This window comes from Micromesistius poutassou (assembly GCF_964030765.1).
Source record: "Micromesistius poutassou genome assembly, chromosome: 2".
NCBI classification, from domain to species: domain Eukaryota; kingdom Metazoa; phylum Chordata; class Actinopteri; order Gadiformes; family Gadidae; genus Micromesistius; species Micromesistius poutassou.
In genome coordinates, this window is record NC_140272.1 from 15,472,840 (window position 1) to 15,494,554 (window position 21,715).

The 21,715-nt window shown below is 42.5% G+C and overlaps 4 protein-coding genes across 5 annotated transcripts; 3 read left to right on the top strand and 1 right to left on the bottom strand.

Moving 5' to 3' along the window:
- The first annotated feature begins 1,888 nt into the window (after positions 1–1,888).
- On the top strand, positions 1,889–5,213 carry LOC311339255 (tubulin beta-4 chain-like). The gene is made up of 4 exons (XM_084464630.1): positions 1,889–1,978; positions 3,098–3,206; positions 3,367–3,477; positions 3,728–5,213. Exons 1-4 carry the CDS (start codon positions 1,922–1,924, stop codon positions 4,915–4,917), a joined length of 1,467 nt encoding a protein of 488 aa, XP_084320756.1. The 5' UTR covers positions 1,889–1,921; the 3' UTR covers positions 4,918–5,213.
- Positions 5,214–6,320: 1,107 nt separating this feature from the next.
- Positions 6,321–11,733, top strand: prelid3b (PRELI domain containing 3). Its single transcript, XM_084464636.1, has 6 exons — positions 6,321–6,447; positions 7,109–7,277; positions 8,811–8,900; positions 9,631–9,701; positions 9,819–9,921; positions 10,252–11,733. The coding sequence occupies exons 1-6, from the start codon at positions 6,416–6,418 to the stop codon at positions 10,366–10,368; spliced, it is 582 nt and encodes a 193-aa protein (XP_084320762.1). The 5' UTR covers positions 6,321–6,415; the 3' UTR covers positions 10,369–11,733.
- A 959-nt stretch (positions 11,734–12,692) lies between these two features.
- Positions 12,693–16,570, top strand: aurka (aurora kinase A). Of its 2 annotated transcripts, none has more exons than XM_084464631.1 (9): positions 12,693–12,999; positions 13,308–13,366; positions 13,490–13,841; positions 13,943–13,982; positions 14,162–14,353; positions 14,624–14,762; positions 15,259–15,407; positions 15,568–15,742; positions 15,965–16,570. In XM_084464631.1, exons 2-9 carry the CDS (start codon positions 13,316–13,318, stop codon positions 16,160–16,162), a joined length of 1,296 nt encoding a protein of 431 aa, XP_084320757.1. In that variant the 5' UTR covers positions 12,693–12,999; positions 13,308–13,315; the 3' UTR covers positions 16,163–16,570. The 2 variants fall into 2 exon arrangements, with proteins under 2 accessions (XP_084320757.1, XP_084320758.1); XM_084464632.1 differs by having other exon boundaries at positions 13,493–13,841.
- Positions 16,571–18,865: 2,295 nt separating this feature from the next.
- On the bottom strand, positions 18,866–21,312 carry slc32a1 (solute carrier family 32 member 1; the record flags this gene model as incomplete). Its single annotated transcript, XM_084464629.1, has 2 exons — positions 18,866–20,050; positions 20,914–21,312. 2 exons carry the CDS (start codon positions 21,310–21,312, stop codon positions 18,866–18,868), a joined length of 1,584 nt encoding a protein of 527 aa, XP_084320755.1.
- Positions 21,313–21,715: the final 403 nt, after the last annotated feature.

Here is a 21,715-nt window from a genome sequence, read left to right on the forward strand (position 1 = left end):
CCAAAATCAGTTAACTTTTAATTACCATGATATAAATTGAAATATCACTAATGATGCTTTGCCATTTGTTGATGTTTATATAATCACCATACACACCACTGCAAAGCTTATCAGAGATATATATTAAAAAATCCAACTAGATTTCTGGTTTATCGGAAAACAGCATGATGCCAGGTATACATATCATATAAATATGATGGTAAAGATGGTTTCTTTAATGTATGTGATACATGCATCTCATAATTATTATGCACAAATTCATAAGCACATCATATATGTGAAGATATATATAATAGAGGACATAGTGGGTAACACTGCTGCTTCCCAGGGTGAGGCAGCACCCTCACACATCCAAATTGGGTGCTTCTGGCCAAAATACAGGCAAGTTCCCTGAAGCTCTCCGGGCCCCCAGGGACCTGGTGTATTGGTCCCTTGAGTGTAGCACTTTGGCTGCCGACTATGGTCAGAGATGGAAGCAAGGGACCGTTCCCAATTTTCCAAAAACCCAAAGTTGTCAACATTTGCAGAGTGATAATTTAAACTGGCCTTCTCCAGCCTTTATCTAAACAATCTCAGTAAATATGCAGAAGTTAAGGATACCATTCGTTACATTATAGTGTATAGGGTCAAAATGTACTGGGCTCAACTCCCAATGTCTAAAGGCTAACTTATGAGCCTTGTTCAGCAAGATGCAAAATATCTGAATTCACTTTAAGGCACTTTGGATAAAAGGTGCTGCTTAATAACATAGTGGTACATAATATAAAATATCACAAAATGGATAGTAGGACATAAATAGTACAAAATAGAAGAGACACTCTCTGTCAGACGTCTCTCTGAGTTGAGTTTGAGATAATGCTTGATCTGGTTTCATGACCAATAGGAAACAGAAGGGCCCATTTAATCAATTACTGCATTTTTATCAAACTTTTACTTATTAAGAGACACTAACGTTCACGGTGAAATGTTTACTCTCTGTGAATTGCATTGCCTGCTTGACAGTCATAGCGCAGGTCTGCCATATGTTATACCGATAGGCCTCTAGATGGTAGCATCACACCGCTCTAGATCTTTATGAATATGAAACTGGCTAACTAGTTATCTAGAAAACCTTTTAATCACAACTCAAGTCTTGAAAGGGTTATGTGATTCATAGTATTATTTTAGTAATAACATTGCATATATTTTTATTTATTCCCTTATGACATGATACGTTGGATAATGGATAAGCATTATCCATGTGCCATGTTCATAGACTGGTTTACCATTTAATTATGTCCAGTTTTTTTCTGCTAGTCTTGTCAGCGATTGTTTCGCTTTTTATTTGAGAAGTCTGTATGTGTGGGTATGTTTGTCTGTGTGTGTCTATGTGTGTGTTGCGTTTAATTTGGCCAGTACAAGGGGTGTTATCAGTTACCAAGCAGAGACACATGTCGCCTCGTCTCTAGGACACTTCCTTCCGATCCTCCATGCATGTCAGGGATAACAGATACTATTCAGCACTAGAGAAAAGGCTTGTACGACTAATATGTTCAGTATATGATATGCAATAAAGTAATTACACTTGAAATCCTTAAGTCAAAAAAAGCTGAATACTTCTGAATAGTTCCTCTCTTCCTTACTGCAGATTGAGCCACATTATCAGGAAGGAATAAAGTAGGCTAAAGCAAAAGTAAAAAAAAATACTATCCTTTAATAATTGTATCATATTAAATTGGACAACATATGTACTGTATTCAATTGATTATAATGTCAGTTTATAAAGTGCAATTTGCATAGAATAAATAAGATGCTTCCGTTTAGTTTCTATTGATTAACATGACATCACATCAGTGATGACATCATGGGCGGTATAAAAGACCAGCTGGAGGATTGGAGTATCAGAGACCCAGTCCATACCCTGTGCTTTGGCTTCATCATCATGCGTGAAATTGTACATCTACAAATTGGACAATGCGGAAACCAGATTGGCTCAAAGGTAATAAATAACAAAAGAAATTCTCTATGCCTTCAAAACTATCTTCAATAGTTAATAATAATATAAAAACAATTATAACAAATACAATTGTCCTAAATAAAAATGTAATAGCATAAAGAGCTTTGAAACGACTCAAAAATAATTACAAATAAGAATTCAATGTGTGTTACTTTTAAAGAAATCCTTTCGTTTGTCGTGGTGTCCCATTTCCAAAGAAAACCAGCAGTTGTATGACATCCAAACGTTCAAATGTAACCAATCATCTTCAAGAGGATGTTTAAAGCATAATTCAAATACCAGAGCTGCATATCAAGAACAGTACAATTATATCTTTAGAGTAATTTCTCAATGTAGCCTAGTGATTGGTGCATATTGTAAAACTTATGTGTTACTACTGGCAGTTGTGAGTGACAGGGTGTTCCTTGTGGTCTCTGGTAAAAGATAAGGGGCAATGCAAGGCTAACATGGGCGGGACTTTTTTTTATCACGTAAAACACAAAGCAAGGAAGAGAAAATAAGCTGAATAATATCCAAAATTATTTCCTGTTATATCTGGAAAAATTGGTAATACAAGACCAATTGCATTACAATATTGAGCGATACATGGATTAAAAAGTATTTCTGACCAATAGAGGGCAGAAAGTAACCACTTTGATCCACAGGTATTTGTAACTTGTAGGTTTGCGTCACTATTCATTCATACATCCATGTTGTTCATTGTCCTGCTCCTTTGATGCTTGGTTCTGCATTACATATCCATTTGATTCTGAGTTAAAAAGCAAGCATATAGATACCAAAGGTGAAATAGTGAATAGTTGGTGGAGTGTTTTGTGAGAGTAGCCTACATCAGAGTGTGATAGGCTCCCTAGATCATTAGATTGACCTTATTTTAGTAACAAGCTCATAATATGTTCAAAAAGTAGTTTAATATAGGTTCTCAATGACACTTCCGTCGTATTCCTTTTGTGCATTAACATATTTTGTTAAGTTAGCAGACACACTTGTTTAAGTTCAAAGTTACACTTAAACATGTTGTTAGATGTTGTTAGTTAATTGTATTGCTTTGTTGGTAATGTTTTTGAAGTACTTATAATTGCTGTCATTTCTCCTTTTTCTAAGTTTTGGGAAGTGATCAGCGAGGAACATGGCCTTAACGCTACAGGCCTCTATGAAGGAGATAGCAACCTCCAACTTGAAAGGGTCAATGTGTACTTCAATGAGGCAAATGGTAAGGAAACGTGCAATTTCAGTTCCAAATCAAATTAAATTGAAAGATAAGATAATATAAGGTAAGGAAGGTGTTACAATCATTTGTATTTATTTTAATCAAATACATTTAAATTTTATTCTTCATTTGATCATTTGATTGTACTGATTCCCCATTCCAGGTGGTAAATATGTGCCGAGGGCCTTGCTTATTGACCTGGAGCCTGGAACCATGGACAGTGTGAGAGGGAGCCGCATCGGCGCCCTCTTCAGGCCAGACAACTTCATCCATGGTGAAAATTAAACACTTTGTGCCATCCATGGTTGATGATGATATATTACTTTCTATTGTATGCAACAATGTACAGTATGAACAACATATGTTTTGTTGTGTTGTTGTTGTGTGGCAGGGTTAAAAAGCCTTTCATTGATTGAAATGAATCATTTGATATTCTTATTGCGACTTTTCTATCAGGTGTTTCTTCTCCATTGAAGAACACTGAGCGATCCTTGCTTTCCACATGGCTCTGTGTTGTGTTCCAGGGAACTCCGGAGCCGGCAACAACTGGGCCAAGGGCCACTACACGGAGGGGGCCGAGCTTGTGGAGCAGGTGATTGACCAGGTGAGGCATGAGAGTGAGAGCTGCGACTGCCTGCAGGGCTTCCAGTTCGTCCACTCCCTGGGCGGGGGCACCGGCTCAGGCATGGGCACCCTGCTCATCAACAAGATCCGCGAGGAGTACCCCGACCGCATCATGAACACCTTCAGCGTCATGCCCTCGCCCAAGGTGTCCGACACGGTGGTGGAGCCCTACAACGCCACACTCTCCGTGCACCAGCTCCTGGAGAACACGGACGAGACCTTCTGCATCGACAACGAGGCCCTCTACGACATCTGCTTCCGCACGCTCAAGCTGACCACGCCCTCCTACGGCGACCTCAACCACCTGGTGTGCATGACCATGAGCGGGGTCACCACCTCCCTGCGGTTCCCCGGCCAGCTCAACGCCGACCTGAGGAAGCTGGCCGTCAACATGGTGCCCTTCCCCCGCCTGCACTTCTTCATGCCGGGCTTCGCACCGCTGACGGCGCGTGGCAGCCGCCAGTACAGCGCCCTCACCGTGCCCGAGCTCACCCAGCAGATGTTCGACCCGCGCAACATGATGACGGCCTGCGACCCCAGGAGGGGGCGGTACCTGACGGTGGCCGGCATGTTCCGGGGCCGGATGTCCACCCGGGAGGTGGACGAGCAGATGCTGAGCATGCAGCTGAAGAACAGCCACCAGTTTGTGGACTGGATCCCGCACAACGTGAAGGTGGCCGTGTGCGACATCCCGCCCCGGGGGCTGAAGATGGCGGCCACCTTCATCGGCAACAACACGGCCATCCAGGAGGTGTTCCGGCGCGTGGGGGAGCAGTTCTCCCTCATGTTCCGACGCAAGGCCTTCCTCCACTGGTACACGGGGGAGGGCATGGACGAGATGGAGTTCACTGAGGCCGAGAGCAACCTCAACGACCTGGTGTCGGAGTACCAGCAGTACCAGGACGCCACCGCCGACCAGGAATTGGAGGAGGAGGGAGGGGAGGAGGAAGAGGCGGCGGAAGGGGCGCGGCGGCCGGTGGCGACCTCGACAAAGGCTATAACGAAGGTTCAGTCTCGCACAGAATCGATGAGGGAGCAGCGAGTGAGCGAAGTAGTGATTGAAACCACGGAAAGTGACGAGGACCAGTGAAAGTCGTGTCAATGTTTATAGTGAATGTGATTGTAGCACCGTGCAGATTAAAGATGTTTAGTTACTCGTTTTGTTTTGTGCGATTGCCAATAGACATGTGAATTGTATTTTCGACTACTTTCGGAATTATTTATATTGTATGCATGCTTATTAAGTTGTTCACTACTGGATTATAATGAAGTTGTACAGAAATTAAATCATAGTTTTAGTTCTAGGTAATTTATGTATTGTAAAACTGCTATTTGAGTATTTCTTTTAATTTTGTGTTAATTTTTCCTTCACACTATGAGATTGATTCAACTAAATAAAATAATAACACAATCAAAGTAAACTCCAGTCGTAAGTAACTGATGTTTGCAGGACCACTCCAACAATGAATTTAGCATATTCACGTATTCTATGGAAAACTCAATTAAACCAACTAAATCGAATCTATTCCCACAATTATGGCAGCATTGCATTGCACTCTTCATGCTAACTATGTAGAGCCCTCCTCCCTATTTCACAAGTATGGCAAAGAGAGATTATACAATACCCAAGTTGCCCTGTCTGTACTCCTTGATAAGCATGTGTGACGTGTCAATGCGTTTCCACAGTGCACCACCAAACATGTCCTAACGAAGGGTTGGTGAAGAGATATGGAGGATCTGGGTTACAATGAGATAAGCACATCTAGCAATGGAATTTGAAGATTTCCCATGTCTTCAGTGAGGCAATACACATAAAACTGCATAGCTGTTGTCATTTATCCTTAAGGCAATGATGTTTCATGCAGCAGATTCTAAATATGAATAATATAATATAGTAATAATAATATAATGCATCGTTTTCTCCCTCTCTCTCTCTCTCTCTCTCTCTCTCTCTCTCCCTCTCTCAATTCAATTCAATTCTATTTAAAAAAGCTTTATTGGCATGAGAAATATACATTTACATTGCCAAAGCAGGTGAACAATACAATAGAAATGTCAGGTAAAAAGGTTAGGAATATGGAATATATAAGTAATATAAGTATAAAACGGACGTTAAATACAAAAAAATAAATAAATATATATATATATATACATATACATATATTATACTATAAAAGTACTAGCAAAAGTAAAATCTCTCTCATGAAATACGTGTGTGTGTGTGTGTGTGTGTGTGTGTGTGTGTGTGTGTGTGTGCGTGCGTGCGTGCGTGCGTGTGCGTGTGTGCGTGTGTGCGTGTGTGCGTGTGTGTGTGTGTGAGAGAGAAGGGTCAATGTCCTAAACTTCCAAGCACATGATGCCTTCCAGCTTCAATGCTATGTTCCAAGTGCAAGCAAATTCCTTCAATCAGAATGCGGCGGAAGTACGTAGCCTACAACTACTCATGTGACCTTGCTGGAGTGGGCGGAGTGTAGCACCTCTCCTACTGCTTAGCTCTCGGCTAACTCGCCCAGTGTGACCGTGCCTACCGGCTTTTCCACTCCTGACTCCAACTTCGCACCGGGTACCCGACCAACCCATATTCAGACATGAAGATCTGGACATCAGAACACATATTCAAGTAAGTAGTTCCAGTTAGATCTACGCTTGCGTGCGCAATATGCTGTTAGATCATTTGATTCGCACTGAAGGCAATCACGTGTAGAACGACATTCCTCTCTGTTGAACAGGCAGTAGTTCTATGTCGCTACTCAGTGAAAAGAGCTGCACAATTCAATCATTCATTACACGGTTTACAGATGAAATGTAATATTTGAGGACGTCGCTAAAGATAGACATTGGTCGAGACATTGCGGTGCGATTGCGTAACCTGTCAGAGCGCCTATTATGACGCGCCGGTGTCGTACATCATCGCTCAACCTTTCACCCAAATTTAGCCGCGATTGTAACTTGCGTCACGGCGTACTTGCGTTCGCGTTATCTCCATGGCAACCATTCACAATCGCCGTTACTTGCACCATGCTGTCGTTGCTAAAAAATCAAAATGTAGTGCCATTCCCATGAATGAAATAGAAAAAATGGTATCAAACACCACGAGGAAGTAGCGGTGTTATTTATATAACCCTTTCTTTCATGTCAAGATGGGCTTCTCAGAAATGATGAGCGTCACTGTGAATTCGCTAATAAGCATGTTGAGATATCTAAATAGTGTCTCCATATAAACTATTTTGTAAGATTACACAAAATAAAATGTAAATATCATCCGTGTCCTCTGCTTGCAGCCATCCGTGGGAGACGGTGACCAAGGCGGCCATGCAGAAGTACCCTAACCCCATGAACCCCAGTGTGATAGGAGTTGATGTCCTGGACAGATCCGTAGACAAGCAGGGATGCCTGCACAGTAAACGACTGCTAAGCACAGAGTGGGGCCTCCCGTCTATAGTAAAGTCTGTAAGTATCCAGGTTATAATTATTGATTGATAGTATTTTTGTGGAGCTGTATATCAGTACTGTTAAGACAAACCCCCTATGAAAGAGGTGGGGAGGTGTAAATCATAGCAATGCTAGAGAAGTGTTTTTGTAGGCCTATATGCGGCATATGTTGGCTTCACTTTAGCTAGTATAAAGGTAAAAAGCTATAAAAAAAAAAGTATAAAACTTAAATTCCTCCTCTCACTGGAGGTCAGTTGTAAAAAATTGGCATGAAAAAATATTATTTCATACAGAAAATAAGTTTGTTTTCGATTAAAGCCCATCCCATGTCAGCAAAGAGTAGGTGCATTAGGCCGGGGAGACTAATGCGTTTGAACAAGGTTGACCTTGCTACTCAAGGTAAGGCTATTTTAGAAATGCTCCAGACCGGATGAGTCCATGACTCTGTCACAGCTCGTGCTGTACGACACTGGGCTGCGGTTTATGTGTTTCCAGACCTCGTGTCATGTGATGTAACATTCCAGCTCGTATTAGCCCCTCGATAATAAGGGACGTCCCTGTTGAGTGAGGAGTTGTGTGCCCCTACGTCGGGAGCTCTTGTTACACACTCCAGGTCACGTTGTTCATGTTTGTATCACAAAATTCGAAAGAATATTGGTCATAAAGTGAGCTACTATAGTTGTCATAGTTCTTAGTTTTGTAGCTGAACTTGCGTGTTTATAGAGAATAATGTGGCATCATTTCAATATATATTTGAGAGTGCTACTTTTGAAGACAGGCTGTAATCGCTGTTGTGTATTTTCAGTTTTTTTCTATAGATGAATTACTGGTTTATAAGGAATGCTTAGCACTTGGCAGGGGGCCATGTATTGAGTGTTCAGTTTCCAGGTGTAACCTACCACTGTGCCAGTGTTAAGTAGGACCTGTTCATCACCCAAAAATTTCTTCTACACTATTACCCCATGTCTCCCAGCCTCGGGGGCCAGAGTTGAGTATCCACATGACTTCCACTCATGCCCTTGTGCAACCTAAGCCAACAGTACCCAGCAATCAGTAGCATAACTTAATAGCCGCCGTTTTGTCTTTAATGTCAGAAGACCGGGCAAAAGAGTATTAATACGATGTCTAATTCCATTTACAGACGCGGTCTGTCTATTGACCTGTGGTCAATGGTATATTCTATTCATCTTAATCAGATTGTCTTGGACTAAGTCCTGCTGAGGTCTGAAAGGTGAACCAAGTTGACGAGCACTAGAATTAGATCTTGGTTCAGTAAGTAGTTAATTCGATTTTGTGATGGTTTGGCTTTTTTTGGTTTGATATCTTACATTAACCCGACCATTATAACGTCATATTTTTCTGGACGGAGTTCTGCAGGCTGTTACCAGACTTTGTGGGAAAATGTATATTTTTCTTTCAAAACGTTTTGCTGTCTCCCATCAGTTGGGGTCAGGGTTGACTTCCACTCCGAGCACAATATGCTTGCAGACCACTTCATTTTATTCATGAGAAATATAGTAACATCTTTTGCTGTTTGTTTCTTTCCTGTAGATCATTGGCAACACACGGACATGCACGTACATCCAGGAGCATTCGGTTGTAGACCCCAAAGAGAAGGTTTTTGAACTTCAGTCCACAAATGTGAGTACTGTCATTCATTATTTTTTATTATTCATAAAAAAATACCTTTTCATGTGTAGGTGCATCTGTGCCCGAAATCTGATTCATGTAATGCACTGTAAACTGTATCCTTAAGGACCTCTTTAGTAAAGGTCCAATAATCTGGTGATCCAGACATTGCCCTTGAATTCGGGCTGTGCAATTATTACATATCATCATTTATTATCTTTGAATGATATTGTATATTCTAAATTAATAATGACGAGAAGATGAACCTTTTTTTAAATGATCAAAATATGAGGTTTGAAACATCACAAAGAAGGGAAAACTAATATTAGTCTGATTCCAAACATTGCATTCCCATATACTTCAAAAATCGTTATCGATATTGTGTTTTATTCCTTTTGTTTATTATTTTATTTATTATTGTGGTATTACATTTTAACATATCCCCCAGTCCTTCCTATAATGCTGCAAACCATGCTCCCAAACCAAGGATCATAAACATTTTACAAACATGTATCATGTTAGCAATCCCCTCCCTTCTACTGTTTAAGGATACCATAATATAGGGAATAGTACTGTATACTGTAGTGTACGGTTATAGTGTGAACTAAACCACCAAAGAACTCTGCACATACTGTACATGTATAATCATGCCACTAGTGTTTCAGGGGTGTTGGATGGTCGAGATCATTCTTGTCCAAACACAACCTTTGCTTGACATTTATGCTTATCATTGTGTCTACAGATCACCTTAACAAACTTGATATCCGTGGATGAGAAGTTAACCTACAAACCACATCCTCAGGATCCAGAAAGGTATGTTGAAACAAAATGGGCTGCAAATTCAGCCCTTTTTTATAAATACCTTATTTTAGTACAGGTAATGTTTTGCAAAGTCTTTGTTTTAATATATTCTTCTTCTATTCTCACTAGAACGGTATTGACTCAGGAAGCAATCATCTCTGTGAAGGGAGTGAGCCTCAGTAGTTACCTGGAGGGAGTCATGGCCTCCACCATGAATACCAACGCTGGCAAGGTGAGAGATGCTCTTGACTTGTCCTTATTTTATATGTGTATGGTTGTGACTCCCAAGTACATGTCTGTCATGCTGTTTACAACAAATCATTTCCAAATAGGTGTTAAAAGAAAAGGGTTTCCCCACTGTAACAGATGATTGTACTTTATAAAATGATCACTATATAATAGATTCATTTGCTTAATTAATATTATGGTTAAATATTTGAACAAAAGACCATCTGCACCCTATATTCTTGGCAGGGGGCTCTTCCACATGAATCTTTAGTATGAACTTTTTTCCTTGCCTGTCATGTAATCTTTGGGGCTCCATTTTGTTTTTCTCCTTCAGGGGCGCGAGGCGATGGAATGGGTCATCAGACGTCTGAACACGGAAATCGAGGAGCTGGCGGCCACGGCGCGCAGCACAATACGCACGCCCATGGCTGCGGCAGTTACATCGAAATAACACCATCACTTTCGGCCCACAACCCACCCTTTGTGTCTGGGTGGCAAAAACACAAAGACTACCAAAATGTCGCCATGCGTCAGCATCCCCCACCTCCCTTCCTTTTTAGTGTTAGATTTGGTGCCTCTTCTACGTGTTCCAGAGTTGCATATCCCTCCATTTGCCATGAACTGCTGTCTACATTAGATAGGCATTCGTGCGCCAAACTGCAGTGTGGAGGGGGGACTCTGAGACCGGGTTTCCGGGCATGCTGTCAGCCCTGGTGAGGACGGCATTATAGAGAGAGGTAAACAGGTGCAAGACTCGAGAGTTGTTCAACGCCACCCATGTTCAAAGCCAGTAGCTCTTGTGTGAAACTGACAAGGAGGAGGTCGACGCATTGTTCGGTTATTTAGTTTTAGTTTATTATTTGCTTTGTTTTTCAAAGGTGCCAAAGTCTAGTGATACTACTCCCTGTCTGGTGGCATTGTGCAGTACATTGGTGAGCATCAATACTGTGTGGTGTTAGACCTCAGAATGCTAGTCCTTTACCGCAGTACAGAGTCTTTACCACGTTTGGTTTTGTAGAACATTGTTTTGTGGCCGGGTGTATGAATGCAATGGAACGTTTGTCCTGGGTCTGGTCGTCGTGGATTAGAGATCTATGATGTAGGGTACCAGAACGTAGCCAAGTGCCAAGGTCTCATGTTGAGTGAAGGGCATGGCACAGCCACTGAGGAAAATGTGAGTCAACAGGGTTTTTCATGGCTGATGTTCTCCAGCTCTATTGAGCCTTGACATTGTGACCATGGTTTCCCTTCCAAACTATGAACTGATGAGAATGTTAGAGCCAAGCCTGTATACATGTAATGTTGTTCTTGTATGATTATTTAATTTAATATTTATGTAACCTGAAGGGATCAAGATGCACACCATGGATTTATGTTTTGAGGTATTGAACTGGACCATCTTCAGTGTGTTGGCAAGCACTTATTTGCTGAAACGGTTGGAGGGGTAATAACTAATCTACTGTCTTTGATTGTTGAAGCTAAACACCAGCACTTGTAAACTATTACAAACCAACAAATATCTGAACATGACCACTGATCGAAATGGCAGTTGTGTATTTTTGAAATAATACTGCTCTGGGATCTACTGGCTTTTACCAGTAATGATATACAAAAGGTCCTATATGTGGATGGGACTGAGCTTACACTTGGAACCAAAATACATTTTTTTTAGAACAAAGCTGCTTAACATAACTAGGGATTTTGTGAAAACATTGTTATTAGCCTTATAATAAGCTAACTTGTGAAATAAATGTGCAATTCAAGCAGTTTTCATATGTAAAAGTAAATTGTGAAGTCTTTGCTTTCTGTGTATACTATTAAAGATTATTTATTATGTGAAATTGTATTGACTATTGGCTTTTTTTTGCAGATTTAGCTTTTCTGGATTAATAACATTTGAACATCAGAGCGTCCTCAAGGATCTCTGACACTCATTAATACAGAGCAGACTTCATAACATGCTCATGCATTTAGTTACTTTTAATTCCTTAGAAACAATTTTTAAAAAATACAGAAACCCCTGCTGTTGATACGGAATAAAGAAAATTGTATGATAATAAATTTACTGTAAATATATTAAGATGAATCAACCTCAAACTGATTTCTGTTAATTGTTATTTGACAACATGGTTTGCCAAGATATATAGATTAAGAAAAAGTCCCTTGAATAAACATTGCAGTAACGGCTTGCTTATGCTGGAAATGCAGTGGATGTTTATGTCCCGCATTACACATGCATCCACTGTATACAAATGAGTGGCTAGGGATTTTGAAAGTAGCAAACAGTTATGTGTGGTTTTCATTTTTTTTTGTTTTGAACATGTGATTTAGACATAAAAGTGTACTGTGTCTGACATTAAACATAAATGTTATTATTTGAAACCTGATTGTCCCATATACACCGAGATGTCATATTTCCAAGAAATTATTTTGTACAGGAATCGCCTTAATCAGATGACTTCATCAATTTTAACGTTCCTTAGTGGATATGATGAGTTGATGATATTGCTCACAAATATTTAGAATAATGACAATTATAATTTCATCGATTTATATTTATATCAATACAATATTGTCAGGCAACTACTGCCATCTACAGTTCAAACCTGAAAATGTCATTGTGATGACGTCAGAAACCCGCTTCCAAATCAGCCAATGGTTCATAAGTAATGGCGATCATTCCAGCCAATCATGTGAGTCGAAGTGGTTCTGGGTTTTAAAAAGAGCGACATTTGAATTCAACCAACAAGCGATATTAGGAAGTGTATTTAACCATTGTCAAAACTTGACGCGACGATCTCGTGGCTTGTCTAAAATAGGATACCACTTTTTAAATATTTATTAACGCAGAGTTTTGTGTCTTACGGTGTTGTGTCCTGTTACATTATTTGAGGTTGGAGGGGTCAGGTAGATCTTTGAACAACCTTGATATTTATTACATGTATGCAGCTCGACTGGCTAGCTGAAGCTAGCCTGCCGCAGTAAGGCTTGTAGCTTCGTTCGATTCAATCGCTTATTTTCGGTATTTAAAGTAAAGACAAGACAAGAATTACATCTGGAATTTGTGCAAACATATCTTTAGGTAAGTTATGTTGCCATATTGGAGATGGATGGCTACCATTGCTGGTAGACTGCATAAGTTACTGGATTTAAAAATGGTTCAATCAGGCGATATATATACACATAGTATAACCGTTTTGCAAAATGAATACAATCGACATTCGCGTAGCATTTTAATGGAAATGCAGATGACTACCTTACGGACGAGATTTTATTTCTAGTATAACGATGGCTATGAGACTAAATCGTGTGATTTCGCTAATAATCCCAAATTATTATATAATTTCTTCATGTCGCGAACTTCAATAACATGGAATCATTTCTTTCCAGAATATACCATGGATGCTGCTAGTGGAAAGGATGGCAAACTGCAAAGGCCTGGAGTCAAGGTAACATTAAAGCATTAACTTGAATATAACTTTTGTTACACACCATACTGAGCTGTATTTGGTTTGTTGGGACATGGGTTTTAAAATGGTGGTCTATATTACTCATGATGATCTCCTCCCTAGCAGACTACCAGTAACTTGGGTCCAAAGAGAGTTCCAGTGTCTCATGCTCAAACCACTCCAAAGTCTTTCGCCCCAGCGAGCCACACTCCCAGGGTCCTTGGGATGTCAAATGGGCCGCAGCGCATACAGCGGCCCGTAAGTCACCAGAAGCCCGCATCGCACGTCGACACTGCTATTGTCAAGCCCAGCTATGCAGCTGATCAAAACAGGAACCCGGTCACTCCCACTGTTAACCCTGCAACGCAACAGAAGCCTGGTGTCCAGTCTGGTCAGGCCAAGCCGAAAGCCACAAAAGTCAACCCAGAGCCTGCCAAAAACACAACAGAGCCTTCTAAGAAGAAGCCTTCGCAAAGTAATCATTATGACTAGAATTAAGCTTATAATTACATTCACTTGCCATCCTTTTTCTGTGTATTAGTATGCCTGACTGATGTGTTCTCTTTTCTTCATTAGACGAGGCACCCAAGAAGGAATCTTCAAATGGAAATTCAACGTATGATAATTTTTTTCTTGCATATTTGATCATTGTGTTAAGAGTTTTATTTTTTGTCTAATGTTTATCCATGGAAGCTTCCATTGAAGGTGAAAATGTAACACAAATGTAAATTCTATGGAAACTGTGTAATCAAGCCTTCGTATAATCTAATTCTAAGTCTTGTGTTGCTCCAAAAGAGAGCGATGGAACCTGGAGAACTTTGACATCGGCCGTCCCTTGGGGAAGGGTAAATTTGGCAATGTCTACCTGGCCCGGGAACGTCAGACCATGTTCATCCTGGCCCTGAAAGTGCTCTTCAAGAAGCAGCTGGAGAAGGCGGGGGTGGAGCACCAGCTCAGACGTGAAGTGGAAATCCAGTCTCACCTCAGGTAGAAAACGCATCTGTCCTCCTAGTGAGAAACTGCCAATAAATCACAATGTCTGAGAGGTACTCTGGGACATGTCGATTCCCTACTTCCCCTGCCATCCTATTGCCACAGACAGCGTGGCATATTTATGACAAAGGCGGCAGTTTCAACGTTTTCAACAAAGTGGCAGCATCAGGTTTAAGTTGTTGAAGCCTATTGAGCAATATGCTAAAGATACTTGAGTCCCCGTGCTGAAGTGGTGCTCTGATGTTCTGTCCTCGTCTACCAAAGGCACCCAAACATCCTGCGCCTCTACGGCTACTTCCACGACGTGTCTCGCGTTTACCTCATCCTGGAGTTTGCACCCAAGGGAGAGCTTTACGGCGAGCTGCAGCGCTGTGGCAGCTTCAGTGAGGAGCGCAGCGCCACGGTGAGTCGTCCTGGCCATCTCTGTACAACGTCAACCTCCCAAATTCAATTCAAATTCTTTCATTAGTGTGTCAGTTAAGGCTTATTTATGGTTGGACGTCAACGCAATGCAAGGGGGTTACGGACCCATTACGTCTTTGCGGACCCTCCTTGCGTCCACCGCAAGGGCCTGACGCGCGCCTCCCAAAAATTGTAACCTTGCTTCGAGGTGACTCGGCAGCAAGGGCTGTGCTTGTTCCACTAACGTAAGCTTGACGTAGAATCAAAACAGGTTCACGACTGCCGTGGTCATTGCGTTACGTCAACGTCCAACCATAACTCTACCTTAAGTCGTACTGTAGTTGTGACAAGCTTCACTAGAAAGCTGCACACACTAACGCAATATAAATTAATGGGAACCTTTTGGATGTACTTGTGGCATCGACATACTTTGAGAAAGCCAAAACCATAATTGTACGTCTCATGCCCATTGTTGTTTTATTTTAATGCCCCATTAGTACATAATGGAGCTTGCAGATGCTCTGAACTACTGCCACTCCATGAAGGTGATCCATAGAGACATCAAACCTGAGAACCTCTTACTTGGAGCCAATGGCGAGCTGAAGATTGCAGACTTTGGGTGGTCTGTGCACACGCCTTCCTCCAGGTAATGCATTTGCGCAATATAGTGTCCAATCCCAATAATGAGCCAAATCAGGCAGGCAGCATTTATAGTGTCTGGCTTTGCGTGAAACATCAACCTAGGAGCCGAGCCAATCGTAACTCGTGGACACTAGTAACTCGTGTACCTCTCTGTGCTGCTCCAGGAGATCCACTCTGTGCGGCACGCTGGATTACCTGCCCCCGGAGATGATCGAGGGTAGGACCCACGACGAGAAGGTGGACCTGTGGAGCCTGGGTGTCCTCTGCTACGAGTTCTTGGTCGGCAAGCCCCCCTTTGAGACAAAGAGTCATGAGGAAACTTACCGCAAGATCTGCAGGGTAAGGAGCCGCACGCCCTGGACTGCAGCGTGTTATCAAATGTCAACGCTAAATCGAACATGCCAACAACTGGCTGTTCAGCTGATCGGAATTGACTTTAATCTTGCCTGAATTCTCATGATAAGGGTCCCAATAAACTGGTCACACGTCGAGCTAGTGATATTAACATTGTATGAGGAGAACGCTCATCTAAAGGATTGTTATTTTTCCCTGTGCCTATAGGTGGAATATACGTACCCGGCCCAGGCCAATATCTGTGCAGAAGCGAAGGACTTGATTGGCAGGCTGCTGAAGCACAACCCCATGCAGCGACTGCCCATCCAGGGCGTGCTGTGCCACCCCTGGGTGGTGGAGAAGTCCACTAAAAAGCCCACTAAAAAGCCTGCATCCACGTCGGCCAGCACAGAGCCGGGAAAATGAGTTTACCGGAGCCGCTGTTTGTTGTGATGTGGTCGTCTTTACTTTCTCGCTTTGAAACCCGTGCAGCCGATGGGCCCTTTGTTCTGAGCTGCTCGTGTGCACTGTGGATCACTTCTTTGTGCAAGCTGCGGATTGGCTTGCTTACAGGCATGTTGATCCATTGTTTTCACCTTTTTTGGTTGTCATTGTCAATGGTATTATTGTCTGTACATATTTCTATGTAATTATGAGTTTTATTGGAGAATGTCACCACTACTTGAATAATAAAAAATGATAAAGGACAATACTTCGGTTAAGTAACGTTTTGTTTTAATACAAGGGAAATTATTGCCTCATTGAATATTTAACTTGGCTTGGTGTTTTGCAATGAGTCCCTTTCTGCGATCAAGTGTTTCCCTGACCAGACCACTGGAGGGTGCTCGCGCATCACCATCTGCTGGGATTTACAAAATACGTATTAAACTATAAGATTGTTACACGTGTATGAAATAAAATGTTAATTTCATCTATTTGATCGTTCTGTTTTTTATTTGAAGAGTATTTGTTTTACACCGTCTGCAATGTTGTGGCGCGAACACCAAGAGGTCCCTTTTAAAGAAAAGCCCATCCTTTGGCGTTACGACTATCGTACTTTGATAGTTGCAAGACATTATCGCTATTTACAATTCATTTTTCAAATACTGTGCAGATAACTCGCTATATTTTATTTTCTACCAAACATTTGTACTGCGCTTTTTAATCCAACCAGACGGCTACAGATAACCGCGCATGCGAGTGCATGCATGGTACGTCCCAAAGAACGTTGAAGACAGATGGAGATCAGGCCTATCCAGAGGACTCAATATTCTGTCTCGAAGCTTTTCTACACAGATGGTCCTAAGCAACACAGTGGATAGGTGGACAGGTAGGTATAATTTAAATCCTTGCGATTGCAGTAGGTCTAGGATACTACGCTATAGGATAAAAGCAGCCTTAGACCAGAGAGGCCCCATCAAAGCAGTGCTTCAATCGTAGGCCCTATAGGCCCCTCAGTTAGGCCTATAAAAAAAGGGCGTTATTTGAAAACATTTATTTCGGTTGGCTATTCCTAATTATGAAATCATGCTTGGCTACGTTGGATAAGTCCCACAAATATCTAAGAATTCAATATATCCATCTTTTGCATTTTATTAAAGAGAAAAAAAAATACATGAAACCCACACTTTCATTTTTAATACATAAAACCACTCACAATTTTACAATATAATTTCACTTATTTATTCTTTAATATTCATTTTCACGATATATGATAACGATTTTTAGATATACATTCCATCTTTTTGAAACCACAGTAACACTACACATACGGTTTTTATAACATTTCCACATGACCCATTGGATTGCACAGAATGAACAATGTCTTTATGCACATTTTCTTATTTTTTTGATCTCTTAATATTTTAGCTCCAAACGACAGAATTTCGAACAAAGAATCAATCAATCTATTCTTGGAATATACATTTCAAATTCACAACGAAAAACATTTCGGAAGTAGCCTAGATTAAAGGATTACAATTTTGCAGCCCCTCTCTTCGAGTGGACCATTGTTCTCTAATCAGTTCAAAATAATACGTGTTAACTCGTATTATCGTCTTCCAAAATGTCAACTTGTCAAACCAGGCCTTTCTTATATAGTCTAGGCCTCTCTGTAGGCTATAGGCCTAACTGTATAGGCCTCTCTGTAGGCTCTAGGCCACACTTCAGGACATGGGCCTCACTGTAGGACATAGGCCTTTCTGTGGGACATATAGGCTCAATTCCAACGTAGTTTGAGCGTCAATGTAAAGAAAAATTGGGGAGTTATTTTTTGTCCTCCCAGATTGATCATATTTGTGTCTGAATATCATACATTCAATGCATAGTTTGTATAGCTGCTGCAAAACGTCGGGGTATCTAGGTCCAATATTTTGAGAGAGGTCCAATTTCCACATGTCATGTGTTATTTGCTGTCATCGTTACTCTTTTCCTATTCATTCATTGGTAGAACAGCCTGACTATTTCATTTGCATCTTATTAACCAATTCCAGAAGCGTATCAGTGACTCACCACTGGCCTGTTGGAATACTGCAAAACACCAAAAAGAAGAAAGTGGCATTTTTTAAATAAACGCTTCTTATTAGTAATTTAATCACAATATGTCAAATTTGTGTCCACAATCACAACCTTCAACGTCCAATGATGTATTCTCAAGTGGGGGTCCACCACAAGAGTGATGAAAAGACATATTGACCATTTTGCAAGTTTGATTTGTTCAATACTGTAAACCTTCACTCCACTGGAAAATATTTATATGTAGCGTTGTTCGCATATCAATACATCATGTTATCCATATAGTGTGTGGGGAATGAATCACTCGCTCACAGTCACCGTAGACCTATCTATTCCTCAGTGTGTGTGTGTGTGTGTGTGTGTGTGTGTGTGTGTGTGTGTGTGTGTGTGTGTGTGTGTGCGCGCGTGTGTGTGTGCGTGCGTTTGTGTTTGAGAGAGATAGAGAGCGTGTGTGTTTGTGTGTGCGTAAATCGATGCACGACTATGCATCGCACAAATATGTGTTGAACGCGTATAGTAAGCAGGGGCTGCACTTGAATAGGAAGTCGTGTGTTTTGCACTAAAATGGGGATCTGCAGTTGACATCTAATTCTCAGCGATGGTTTAACTTTGAATCTACTCTTCTATGTTATACTTGTACGCTTCTATGAGGCCCTCCATCGAATGAATGAAACCAGATATACTGCATATACCCCCTATTACAAAGATGGCGACATCGAAGAACACGTGGTGCCACAACAGCTTTCTCCATAAAAGCTTGAGGTGGAAGAGGCTGGGCAGTAGAAAGCACAGCCCCGCGCCCGTGAGACTTCCGGTGAGCCCCATGAGGAGAGCAAAGTGTGGGACATAAATGGCCATCAGCAACGTAAACACAACCAGGGTGCATCGAAGAGTGAGACCCCAAGACTTCAGGCGTCCGTCGGCCCCGTAGCAATCTGGAAACGGCCGTCCTCCGTCACCGAAAAAGCTTTTTTCCAAAACCTCTACGGCTGCGAAAAACGGTAATGGATAGGACAGCAAGGCTTTGGCTACTAGGAAAAGATTGACGACGGCTCGGATGGTGGACGGCAGGTTGTCTGTGATGACCTCCTTGGTCGCGTCCGCCCAGGTCAGGTAGGCCACCAGGGCGAACAGGCCCTTGAGGATGCAGGCGGCGATATGGGTCCAGTTCATCATGCAGTGGAACTCGCTGGGCTTGTTCATGTTCCCCTCGAGAGAAGGCAGGAAAATCTGTGAGGTGTAGCTGAACACGATGATACCAATGGAGATGGGGAACTTCTTGACGTCGATGTAGAACTTGACTTTGTCCCACGCCCAGTCCCTGGCTCTGGAGAGGCAGTAGGCGATCACCAGGACGTTGATGACGAAGTGGGCCATCGTGCACAGCAGGCTGAACTTGGAGACGGCCTTCAGGTTCTTGAGAAAGGCGCAGGGCAGGAGGGCCAGGGTCGCGATGATGGCCCAGGACTTCTGGGAGACGGGCATGGTGGGGAAGCTGTTCTCCATGAGGTTACCGCTGACCACCACGTAGAGAATGCAGGTCATCACCAGCTCTATGATCTGGGCTACATTCACGATGTGACCGCCCAAAGAGGGGAATCTGGGCGCGCAGCAGGCGTTGGCAATGTCCACGTACGAGTCCCTGACGCGCACCAGCTGCCCGTCCTCGTTCTCTTCGTACAGGCAGGCGATGAGGATTTTGCCCGTGTAGCAGCACACCACGGCGGCGAAAATGATAAGAAATAGTCCGAGATATCCTCCGTGCAGGATGGCGTAGGGTAAGCCGAGCACGAACATCCCCTGCGAAGGCAAAACACAAACGGGCCATGTTAAGGGGGGCAACGAATAAATTATTTCACCTCGACACTCTTAACCTAAATCTCTTTTGACACATGGGTGAACGGCTGGTGACAACGGTTTCCATTGTGGGCTTTCTGATTCGCTTTGAGCATCGCCCCCCCCCCCCCCCCCCCCCTCACCCCCGCCTCTTTCGTCATCACGAGGAAGAGGAGACACAGTGTGACGTAGCGCTGGCTGACTGTGTCGTGGCTTTGGCCAAGACCGCCCCAGCAACAAGGGCTTTAAGGCTATATAGCACTTACAGAAACACGACAATCTGATTGCTCGATATTCACCTTCTATTAAATATGTTTTTAAAGGCATTTAAAGGCATAAATACCTGCGCAAGTTCGACGCGTAATGGACGCGCGCAATTTAATTGAAAGTAACTTTATAGCAATTACAATATATATATTTCTTGATTATTTGGTATGGTATATTCAGGTAACATATTCTTCAGTATTAAAGTTAATCATGGATGTCCCTAAATGTGATCAGTCGTTTACTTCTCTCGTTGAAATCGTGTGCGTAAAATTCCGCAGTCTCGTCAAAGCATATTTTGCGTTTTCTCCCTGACGAGGTGGATGATACCGATTATGTTTTGATTAACATCATTTTACAGAAAGCACACAAAGAAAGGTGATCAAAAATAACACGGACTACTGAGTTTAGTCATCAAAATGTGTAAATTGACAGTGCGCCACGCATTCGTCCCCATGAAGGGTGTTTTCAATGAGTAGCGCATTTCATGCCAGGCAACGGGTATCACGATACAAAACATAGATGGTGGGCCCTCTACCACCTTCTTTACCCTAGCTTTTTACCTGGATGGCATTTGTCACGTTCCAGCCGGCCTCCCATGCGGTGATTTTTGGTTTATCCTCTTCTGCCAGACTTGCGTCTTTGGAGCCTGAGGGCGGCAGACCGGTTCCATCTCTCTGGTAGTGGCTGTCGCCATCCAACCCCCCCTCCCCTGTGCCAGCCTGTCCGCTCCCTGCTCCGGCTCCTGCCTCGTCGTTTGTTAAAATGTCCATTTGCATCCCCTGTCTATGGTCATAATCCAGGTCATCGCAGGCGGCGAAGCCCAAACCCTCCTCGTCCGTGGCGGCTTGGAAGCCCATCCTGGCGAACATCCCGCTCACCTTCGCCTGGGATTTGTTTGAGACCGAGGTAGCGGCATTGGACAGCTTATTAGAAAGCTTGCTTCTTATTAACGTAGCCATTTTTGCTTTTGATTATGCAAATCGGTTTATCCTAATTAGTATTTTCTAAGCGGTCGTTTAAGATACGATTTGTTATTTTTTCAAAATTTAAAACTCTTGGATAAAGTCACGGAGTATATGTCAAACGCTGTTATCTTCAAACGCGGACCGAGATCGAGTTGCTATCTCCACTTCTTGCTCAAGGTACGCCTGCTGCTCTGGATCATCCCCAGGTACATGTCACCTTCAGACGCCTGCTCTCCGTCTGTGCATCTTGCTCCTGCGCGCGCTGATAGTCGACGAATACGCCCGAGATTTGGCGCGCGGGGTTTAGAGCTCCAAACGGACGCGCAACAGCTTTTACGCAATCCAGGGGTCGGCAATGTTGGGATATAATATCGTTTTCTTTTCAGGGCTGCACGAT